General features: G+C 37.9%; 1 protein-coding gene across 2 annotated transcripts; it reads right to left on the bottom strand.

The window, feature by feature from the left end:
- Positions 1 to 156: 156 nt before the first annotated feature.
- On the bottom strand, positions 157 to 11,327 carry ZCCHC4 (zinc finger CCHC-type containing 4). 2 transcript variants are annotated; one of them, XM_050337760.1, is made up of 13 exons: positions 11,245 to 11,327; positions 10,953 to 11,071; positions 9,031 to 9,113; positions 7,814 to 8,089; positions 7,221 to 7,301; positions 6,839 to 6,911; positions 5,164 to 5,314; positions 4,531 to 4,646; positions 4,069 to 4,190; positions 3,416 to 3,491; positions 2,857 to 2,908; positions 1,997 to 2,141; positions 157 to 389 (listed from the first exon to the last, which is right to left on the bottom strand). In XM_050337760.1, the coding sequence occupies exons 1-13, from the start codon at positions 11,318 to 11,320 to the stop codon at positions 266 to 268; spliced, it is 1,494 nt and encodes a 497-aa protein (XP_050193717.1). In that variant the 5' UTR covers positions 11,321 to 11,327; the 3' UTR covers positions 157 to 265. The 2 variants fall into 2 exon arrangements, with proteins under 2 accessions (XP_050193717.1, XP_050193718.1); XM_050337761.1 differs by having other exon boundaries at positions 4,531 to 4,631.
- Between the last annotated feature and the right edge of the window lie 98 nt (positions 11,328 to 11,425).

The raw sequence follows: 11,425 nt of genomic DNA, 5'->3' as shown, positions 1-11,425 counted from the left end.
CCTGAATGTCAGATTCCCACCGAATCACACAAATAGCCAATCCTAAACACACAAAATTGTGACATTATACAAACACATGGTAAGGGCTGTGGTAGTTCAACAAGGCTGGGGAGTTTTTTGGGTGCCAGTAATGATGTATAATAAAAGAATGGTCACTTTTAATTCACTCAGGTTTTATTTTGGATGTTAATATTTACATTTTTAGAAAATGGAAACAAAGGCTGGACATAAAAAAAAATAAATAACTAAGCAGCAGCAAGAAAAGTCATGTTTCTTTTTTCTTATTCTTTACTTTCTTCCTGGAGAATATGGCATGCTTCATTGCTGATCTTCTACAGATCCCCATCTTCACCTTCTTTAGAGTCTTCTGCCCTTTCTTTTTGTCATCTCTGCAAAACAGAAAAGGAACACAGAGATTAGAATAAAATGGAAAGTGTACTTTTACATTTGCTGATATTTTAAATAATCTGTCCATGTAACTACATTAACTGTAGTGACAGTATGTGAAGCACTGGCACAAAAAGTACAAGGAATATTACATCTTACAATGTTATGATATTTCAACTTCCTAAAACTGTTTCTCCACTTTACTGCCATTAATTATCTTTCATTTATATACTTATTCAGCATTTAACTTTAAGAGGATATAGAAAACTTAAGAAAAAACTTAAGAAATTCCCTCACAGAAAGAACACACAGAGTTTCATGCTGAACATATAAAGCATAAATATATAATAGAAAGGCTTAGAAGAAAGTAAATCAAAGTTAGGAAGACTGATGCAAATACAGGACCTAAATACAACTAGCAAGTGGAGTGTTTTGTCTCTGACCTTTTATTAGAAAAAGAAAGCTAAGCTACATTCTGCAATAAGTCAACAAAAGAAGTAACTGATGACCTGAAAGGACTAAACCATTCTGGTACAACTGACCAAGTAGTATCTTACTTGACAGAAGAAACAGATGAGACTTCATGAATTTCTTTTAGCATCCTTTTTACTTTTTTAAGCAAAGAAAAAAAAACCTCAAACATGAAGAGATGAAATTTTTAAAAGAGATACATAAACTGAAACATTACTACCTTTTATCTCTACTAGTCCCTAACCAAAACTTGTTTTAATGTCACAGTAAGACACGAAGCAATACACCTGTACACCTCTACCATCCAGCAGGCATCTGTTGGGTCTCCTGATACAGATCCAAGAGGGTAATTATCTGAATCTCACTATGCAATAACAGGTACAGCTTTTGTGAAACAAGATTTGCATTTCCATTGCTACAGCCGTTCAAGTCAAGAATCACAAACAAACCCATGACTCTGGAAAAGTTACAAAAGTGCAGATCAACTATCCTGAACTGGAAAGGCTGAGACAACTGCTGCATCATCTCTGAGCAAATTCCCTTTCCTCTTTTCAGTTAGTTCTGTTTGAAGACTACTATATGTGATTCTTTTGGATTTCTGATACATAGAAGTATGTCATTCTGTATATTACAGAAGGACAATCATGGAAGACTAAAAGTACTCAATTGTGACCCTGATTAATGGTGAAGATTTAGATCATATTACAGAAAGCACCTGAAATACCACATGGAAAAAAGCAAAATATGCCACAACAAAGCAAAAGAAACAGGAAGCAATAAAACAGTACAGCGACTCTTTTCTATGACCTCTCAAGAGGAATTTGAAGGGTATAAAAGTGTTTTATTACTTCAACTTTCAGTCTTCTTGACAGAACTCTCCTGTGCACCAGACACCAAGTCTGCAATCCACATAAATCAGTTTTGAAAGAAAAGCCACAGATAGGAAACTGGGAGCCATAAGAGCTGCCATTTATCATATCCTCCCTTCAGTATATATTCTCCAGCAACAGAGCAATAGTGAAAGATGACATCAGCACCTAAAGCCAAAAATCACCTCTTTCTAAATTAATTCCATGACGTATGATCTGATCTCACATGAATGGTATCTTTTATTATATTAATGCAATACCACACTTACTGGAGAGCTGTTCTGGTGCGGGAGAGACTGGGACAGGCACTGCGCTTGTGACCTGCCTTGCCACACACAAAACAGCTCGAATCAGCCTTCTCACAACTGTGGTTTGGAAGAGCACAGCAGTTGCAATTGTTACAGTGACACCAAGCTGTGAAATAAGTGACATGATTTATAATCTTGAAAGTGTTTATAACAATAATTCTGAAAATGAGGTTTAAATATAGGTCACAATACCCAGTTTTTAATTCTGGATTAGTTTTACAGAGATGGATGTGGTCAGTTTTTGGTCCCTTACCCCATTTCATAAGGCAGCCAGATACCTCACTAGATATATTGTGCAATTATATGTGAATTATTTTGCCATGAGAACTACTATCACATATGTGATCTTCACAGGGAAAAAAGTCTAGATGTTACAAAATATTTACAGATTGTGATTTCTGTAACAGTAACAAAAGTTATTGCTTCAGCTATTTGAACAGAGCTATAAATACAACTAAATTTGTACATGAAATATAATTTTACCCCACCCTCTCAAACATTTTAGTAATTCCCTATTTGTTTATGAAATTCTAATGAAAAAGTTTACAGAATCAGGAAACACTTATATGACACATGAAAATATTCCAATTTTCCCATAACAAATATAAATGGGATTTTGTGTGCCTTGCCAAGAATTTATCACATTTCCACACACAGCAAATACACTTAAATTAATAAATTGCAGCTTGTGTGAAATGGAGATTTTTCCTTTAGTCTATGTCTTCTACTACATTTTACATCTACATTTTTTCTCCTGGTTTGTAATCTGTTTCTTTGGACTAAGTGCACTTTTATTTAGAAAAGTATTTTTGTGTACTTACAGGGTTTTACACATTTTTTGCAAAGAACACAATGTTTCCATCGTCTGCCATCCTATAAAAGACAAATAAATGTTTTCTTTATTAATCCCACACACACTGATTCTAGCTTAAAACTAAACTACTGATGTATGGACCCCACTGTTTACAGAAACAAGTCCTCTGTAGGAAAGACTGTAACTCAGAAACAACAAACCTGAGAATCTGTGGCAACCTCAGCAAAAGGACTGCATTTTAAAATTAGCAAGTTCTAAAACTTCAAAAGATAAGAAAATATGTATGTGCCAACAGACCACTGGTGAATAAGTTTTGGCATGAGTGGTAAGTAGCAAACTTTTCTTTTCCTCTTTACAACACAAAGGAGTCAGGGAAACAGAAATTAATTCCCAGTGGGCTATGAGAGATGTCCTGTGAAAGTAATAATAAGTCTACAAAATTGGAACTGTTAGGGGTTTTTCATGGAACTTGGTATCAGAATAGGTTTTTGCCAGAGCAAATATTACAGAGGTTGCCATCTGACTACTGCTAAAACTGCCATTCAGAAAGAAGGGAAAATACTTACTTTTGACGTACACGAGTTGCATATCTCACAGTGCTGGTTACCAGAACTAACATACCGCTGACATATAGTGCAAAACCTGGGAAAAAAATGTACTGGTCCACCTTTGCTCACAAAACAATTAATTTTACACAAGCTTAACAATATATATAAGGACACTAAAATAATTTTGTTGAATTAAAGATTACATCTTTGATGCATAAATGATACTTAGGACATTTAGCCACATCCACATAGTAGAATTCAGGTGCTTGAATTTAAATTATTGACACTATCATAGAGAAATAGAGAATCAAACTAAATCCATTCCTCTGTCCTTGATGCTTCTCTTAGGGTTCATTTTTTAACTACTGTCTCAATAAAGCTGATTATCAGACATAGCTGTGAATTTCTCTTGCAGGTATATATAACATTTCTCATGGAGAAGCAGTGAAAATATAAACTTCTTTTTAGGTGCTCAGCTCTCCTACACATTGTCTATGTGACATATGTCACATGCAACTTAGGAAGGAGACAGAAAAATGTGCTCTCGAGCCTGGCATCCAAGTTAGGCAAGACAATACTGAACAGCACCATCCCAAACTCCTTTAAAGACTTCATGCCCTAATTAAGAACAAAGACACTCTTTCAGTTATTTGAGCATTAACACATCTTACCTGTAACCCTCTTCTACAGGAAGTACAATCATACTTGGGGTAAGGTTTGTGAAGATACGGACAGGAGATTGTCTGCGACCTGTCTTGCCGTGTTTATACAGTGCATGATTATCATAGTCTACCTAAAAAAACAAAACCATAAAAAAGAGTCTTAAACTGAATGCTAAGCACAAGCAGACCTATTTACATGTTTATTATCTTTTTATGCGCCTTATAAAATGTTCACTTAAGATACACAATAAACTGCAGGAACATGATAAAGTTATCAAAGGTATGACTAACAGAAATACAGAATTCAAGCTTCACTTGAGTGCCACGGGCTTTGCAGTGTCTCCAACACAGTCAAAGTTCAAGGCCATAGACAATCTACAGACAAGGGCTACCACTGTATCTGCTTCGTTCATATTCCTGTTCACACTGCACACAACTGATATTTAGCAGAATCACTGGGTTCAGCCATACCTGGTAATCCATCATACTGAAGCTTGGGAAAAAGTCGAGAATACGAGATTCAAAGAAGTATGGAAATATCCAGAACACGGGCATCTCTTTATTGCCTTGACCTAGTAATGAAAAGGCTTTGATGTGCGTAAGAGAAAAACAAGGTACGTGAAGCATGATAAATTTACAGTAAACATTCTGCATACATAAAGATGGATATGTATGTCAGGCTGGGCATATGAACTAGTTCCTGTAGGAAACAAAGTTTTGGCGTATTTTACAGATGCATAGCTGTAAGTGCCACATAATTAACAACTCTTGTAAGAAAGAGTACTGGTTTGATAGCTTATTTCTTGGTAAGAAATGGTACTGGTTTGATAGCTTATTTTTCTCTACCTTTTAAGTTCATTTTAATGACAAAGCAGATCTGGAAAAGAACGGTAAAGGGTTTTAAGAGAGACTTAGAGAATTGGGCATCACTAAACTAAAAATACCAGGAGAGCAAATAGGATATATGGTAGTTCATCTTCAGAAATTATAACATGAGTGTGTTCACATTCAGCTGAGCAGCAAGAATCACAGACTTATTTTGAATAGGTACTTTTCTTATAGTGATGTTACTGCTTAACCCCCCTATCTGGCTGTAATACATACCTTCTTTTCCTGTCTCCTTCCACATTGCCATCAGTTTTTTAAAACTAGAAGCCAGTGCTTCCACTAAACCTCCAAATGGGGGATCAGTTACCATAATGACTCTTTCACCATTATCTTCATACAAGAATTTCCTACAAGTTTCATGTGCAGCCTGTAAGAAAGAGACGTCAATTTCCAGAATTACAGATTAAAGAAATGTAAAAATATTGTCTTCAGCAGTAAAATGATCATTGTAGAAGTCTCAGGTTTTATTCTCGTGGAGGTGAATTTCCTCTTGTGTAGTATTTAAAAAATAAAACAAAAACCCCAAACTTTTGAAGACAGAAGACAGTCTTCTTCCTAAGGATACTAAATTTACCTCAGAAAAAATGATGTTATTCATAGTGAGAAAACAAAGTTCAGGCTCAAAATACATTTTATTCATGCCCTTTAACTTACAGTTCTATTCTGCAAAGCATTACCAAAGCATTACGATAAAACCGAGGCCACTGAAAACCAATTCAATCCACACTGACTATAAAAATACCTAGTATTCAAATTGTAGCAATCCAACCTGAAGTCTATTATTAAAGGAAATGTAAAAATCTGTGTTCACTGCCATCTTGCAGTGTTCTATCATCTGTTTCTTAGATTCTATTGCATACCAAAAGCAGATTTTTAACACCAATATGCAACTGAAAGTTCTGCAATTCAGTCCTTGAATACACTGCAGAACAGTGTCATTACAGGTGTCACCTTTGCACACCTTGAAAAGAGCACTGCAATATTTATAATGTAGATGACCAGAGTCTTTAGTTTTAATTGAAAAATACAAAACTTGAATACAGTGATGGATTACAAATATTTAAAGTTAAGGCTTTCAGACCAGCTTCCCATTTCATTCTAAATGATTCTTTTTATTTTCAAGATTTCATTCAAATGTAGCCTTTAGAATGGAAAAATCTGAAAATTACCTACATGCTGTGAACAGTATTGCAAGAAACATGTTTATACAAATAACCAGAGGCTTACTAATGGCAGAGGAAGAGCAAAGAGTGAGTATATTATTGGGATAAGTGTTTAAAATTAATGTTTGGTCTTGAATTAGACTGTGATTCTCTTACAAAGCTATAACAGACATCCTATTACAGCTGCAGGTTTCCTAACAAACTCAAAACTAAGCATTTCATGTGACATTTAAAAAGAAACAAGAAATTCTGGATTTTTGTTAACCATTACACCAATTCCATCTCATTTTATGACACAAGGTTAACCTTTTCACCTTGCTTTTCTGGAATAAAGCACAAAAACCTCATTTTCCCTCCCACCTCAAGTACTCGTGATCAAGTCTTGTCCTGTCCACTGGGCTGGTAAAGGCTGGGAATAAAATAATGAATTCTGTTGTAGCAACACAAGAAGCGGGGTAATGAATACTTACATGAGGCAACAGCTCACACCACACTGTCATTTTACCAAAAGCAGCAGTTAAGGTGTGTAAGCATCATTAGATAACATCAATGTAGTAAGTTTGAATCAAGTGGGAGAGAATCACTGAAGAGGCACTGTCATTCATTGATTTTCAGTACTATTGACCATTTTTGCTCATGATGTTTTCTACTAGACTAACTTCTTACAAAATTTTGCATCAAGAACACATACTACTTTACAAAAGCACTCAATAAATACTTGGCCTTACCTCTCCACCAAAAAAATGATGATTGAACATGTTGTAGTGGCAGAATTCATCCTCTGTGTAAAATTGTGAATACCTGGAAAATAAGTTTGAATAACAGTAGAAAAATATAAACAACTTCTTGTGTGTCCTAAAGGGCATTTGGAATGAAAACAGGTCTGAAGAAAACAACATCTTTGGGTTCTGATTACTGACAACACACACTTATACTGAGGAATTATTAAATATAATTACTTTTCTCATAAACTGGATGTCATTTGTGTATGGGTGCATGAACTAAGACGCAGAGACCAGAAAGGGAAAACAACCACCAATTTATCTTTTAAAGTAGTAAGAACACAAATTTTTATAGTTATTCTTCATATAGATAAACATTAAAACCTACCTGAAATCAATATCTAGTAGAAGGCTTCTAACCCCGAAATCTTCTTCTTGTGATGATTTTGACTGGATCATTTCATGAAGCCTGAAGTACAATTGGACCAAAAAAATTTAACACATAATCACTGGCTTCAGAAATGATCTTGCAAGACTAGAACGACTGGTACTTTACTAAACCTAAAACCAAACACATAGAGAAAATGGAGTAATCTGAATTTGGGTGATTCCCTTTGGACAATACTCAGAGTTAGAAAAATAGATTAGTCTTAAAAGATGAAAAGTCAGTGAAATCTACTGGATCACCATGCGTAAAACAGCCCCCGAAACAAAGGCAAAGAAATGTCACTGCAGTTAGGAAGAAAGCAGGAGATCTGAAGTCTGTATGTGTGTTTGTTTTATTTGCAGTGCTGCTACAGTCTTCTCCTGTATCTTTTTAGCTCAAAGCAAGACCCCAGTAGATGCTTGGATAATGCCAACCAATTAAAGCATAGTGAACCTCTTATTATGGGAGAATCACTGACTATGTAATCATTAGTAAGCTGTACAGTTTTGAGAGAGAAATATTATTTGGAAGTGTAACAATTCTCACTGACATACCTGGGTGTTCCAACAGAGAGCACTCGTCTGAATCCTAAATCAGTAAGGAGATTAAGTAGAAACTGGCAACTTCTGTCTGCAAATAAATACTGTGCATTTGTTTTTTTATTCTCCAGTGGATACAAAAATTGACTGGGACTTTTCAACTGGGCAATGGAGATATCACAGAGGAACTGGTGATTTGAGTGTTTTTCCCATTCTGATGGCAATAGCAATTGCTGGCATTCCTGGCAAAACCTCCTCTTTGACAATGGCAGCAGAACAAATTTCTTGTACCTTTAAATAGAAAAGACAATAGGGAACAAACTTTGCAAAAAGCCTCTATCAAAGACATGTAGCAGAGCTATAGAGGAGTTTCACATTTTTTAATTATTCAGACATTTAAACAGACAATGCAGTTTACACTGCTCTTGCAAAACTCCTCATGTGAATTAAGAATTATTTACAAAAAATATTCAAAGGACACTTTGAAATGCATGTAATACATGGTAGCCAAATATAATGGGAGTCCCCACAAAATAACTGGATTACAGAGTGAAGACTTCACAGACTACCAGCAAAGTCCTGTATGTTTATACACAAAATTCAGACATTATTTGTTACTCTATTACCTTTGCTTCTTTTTACAATGTTAAGCCTGTTACTTTTGCAAACTAAAGTCAGACATAGAATCGTAGAATTAACTGGGTTGGAAGAGACCTCCGAGATCATCAAGTCCAACCCTTGATCCAACCCCACTGTGACTACCAGATCATGACACTCAGTGCCACATCCAGCCTCGTCTTAAAAACCTCCAGGGACGGTGAATCCACCATCTCTCTGGGCAGGCCATTCCAATGCCTGATCACTCTCTCTGTAAAGAACTTCTTTCTAATATCCAACCTCAACCTCCCCTGGCAGAGCTTAAGCCCGTGCCCCCTTGTCCTACATAAATTAACTGAAACTACTACTGATCTGTTGTTAGCATGTTATGAGCACTAACATAAGAAGAACTATATATACATAAAAAAACCCAAAACAACCCAGTTCCTGGGTTGAAAATACAATGCTCTAATTAGTTGTTTCATCCTATTTTCCCTTTGCAGTCAACCAGTTCTTATTTGTCCAAATCCCTCCGCCACATCTTTGCATTTTAAAGAATCTTGAAATGTCTTCTCTACATTCAGAGTACCTAAACTTGTATAACTTCATTTCTACTAAAATATGCATAACATTACCTTTCCACATTCTGTCTGTGTGTGAAAGTAGGCTGATGATTTCTATTATATTCTTCACGTGCTGCAAGTCTTGCTTCTGACACCTGTAAAATTTGTGTACATAAAAAGTTACAAAACAAACAGCTATTGCTCTGTGTTGTACATCAAATCTCAACATTACACAAAAAGGGTGCATCAAAGGCCTCATGCTTTAGTTACTCTGCAAGGAAAAACCATCACATTCCTTGGTTACTTGTTTCAGAAGAACAAGCATGACTGCAGCACAGGGGCACGCTGCAAAACAACACCAGTCTCTCACTGTGAAGTTAAACTGTGCAAAAAAATAAATAAGGATTTCATTCTTCTACCACATGTAATACTCAGGGAAAAACTCAAAACGTGATTGTGATGAAGACAGAAAAGAGCAATCCTTTCCATTAATGCATGCCAGCAGTTGCATTCCCTCTGAAGAACTATGATTTGATTCTGAAAAACTGATGGCAGCAGGAATGTTGCCCGAGTCTTTTGTGTGTGATCATCTTAAAAGGACGACAGCTCTTTGTTACGACCTGCCCCTGAGTTCGAGTCATTAACCTTTAACATTTCAGTCTCTCACTCTTCTCTGAGTCTTCTACTTTGTTCCCACAAAACATACTCATGGTTTCACGTGCAACAGAGTTTCAAGACATTTGCACAAAACTTATGGAACTGTTTTGTTTAAGGAAGGAGACAGTAATATTCAACAGAACAAAAGACACCATGATACAAGTGACATTTAAAATGACATTTCACTACAAATCCCATTTAAATCTACACAACCCAGAGGCCAACCATCTTGTTTTCTCTTCCTACAACTTTTCAGTAGCAAGCATCACAGCAAAAAACCAATTATGAACCCAATTAAATTGCAGCCTGACAATCTGCTGAGGACAGTGACTACAACATGAGATACTCACTCAGGAAACAAAAAAAGTAACACAAAATCTACTGGACAAAAACGCAGCAAGATCTCTGTGAATACATATCAATCCCAACTTCACTACTCTACAAAATTATGTGACCAAAGGTCTTTAGACGATGAGAAATTGCTGAACCCCATTGTCTCAGCATTTTGTATATCCCACTGTTTGTTTGCATCCAACAGATTTTCTCCGTCTCAATCACAGGAGATGAGAGCATCTTGGGATTAGAAATATCCCATTTTGTTCAATATTGCATAGCATTAGCAAACTTCTTACCTTAGATATCTTTGTGTTTCGGCAATACAGTAACAAATGCCAGTTTTGCTCAAAATGTACACAGCCTTCCTTAGAAGTTATACTTGAAACATGCTCTCTTTACAGAAATAATTGCTTTGCTAAGTTATAAACTATTAGATAAAGTTTAGAAAGTGACAATTGCCACAGATTTCCAGAGCAAAATATACTTTTTAACTGTTAAATGGATAAAAACATCCCCAGTATTTCATAGAATCATCAAATGCTTTGTGTTGGAAGGGACCTCAAAGTTCATCTAGCTCCAATTCAGGAGCTAGGGACCCTGTCCATGGGCAGGGACATTTACCACTAGAGCATGTTGTTCAAAGCCCCATCCAACCTAGCCTTGAACACTTCGAAGGATGGGGCATCCACAGTTCTCCGGGCAACCTGTTCCAGTGCCTCACCACTGTCACCTTAAAGAATTTCAAACCTACCTTCTTTACGTTTGAAGTCATCACCCCTTGTCCTATCACTACATGCCGTTATATAAAAGTCCCTCTCCAGCTTTCTTGTAGCCCCTTTTGGGGCTGGAAGGTGCTATAAAAGGTGTCCCCAGAGCCTTCTCTTCTCCAGGCTGAACAGCCCCAGCTCTCTCTGTCTTTCCCCACAGCAGAGGTGCTCCAGCCCTCGCATCACCTCCATAGTCCTGAGTCTTCAGCAGAGCCTTAAGCAACGCTCTCTTACCTTCTCATCTTCCCACTGAAAAAAGTTACAGTCCTTTCTGTCCCTACAGGCTGAACAAGCATAGAATCTTCTCCCTTCCTCTTTTCCTCGGCTGGTCTTCACGAACAGCAGCGCGGGACCTGGGGACAAACGCGACGATCGGTGACACAGGGGACTGTAGGCAGGTCTGTTCCACCGCCCCGCCGCAGGAGCCGAGCTCCCGGAACAGGGCGTTCCCCGCGGCTGCTGCAGGGCAAGCCCCGCCGGGAGCCCAGGGCTGCCGCGGCGGTGCCGCCCGCCCTGCAGGGCTCACCGTGCGGGCAGCTGGGCGCGCCGGCCGCGGCACCGACGAGGGCGATGCCGCCCGGGCCGGGCCCCCCCGCCGCCATCGCGCCGCCTCCGGCCCGGCGGGCACCGCGAGCGACCCGGCCCACAGCGGGCGGCGCCCCCCAGCGGCGCGGAGGCCCCGGCGGGACCCCCCCCACCCGGGACAA

Source organism: Myiozetetes cayanensis, unplaced genomic scaffold, assembly GCF_022539395.1.
Source record: "Myiozetetes cayanensis isolate MyiCay16 unplaced genomic scaffold, myiCay2020 scf7, whole genome shotgun sequence".
NCBI classification, from domain to species: Eukaryota; Metazoa; Chordata; class Aves; order Passeriformes; family Tyrannidae; genus Myiozetetes; species Myiozetetes cayanensis.
The sequence above is the reverse complement of the archived record's forward strand: the minus strand, read 5'-3'. Positions and strand labels throughout refer to the sequence as shown.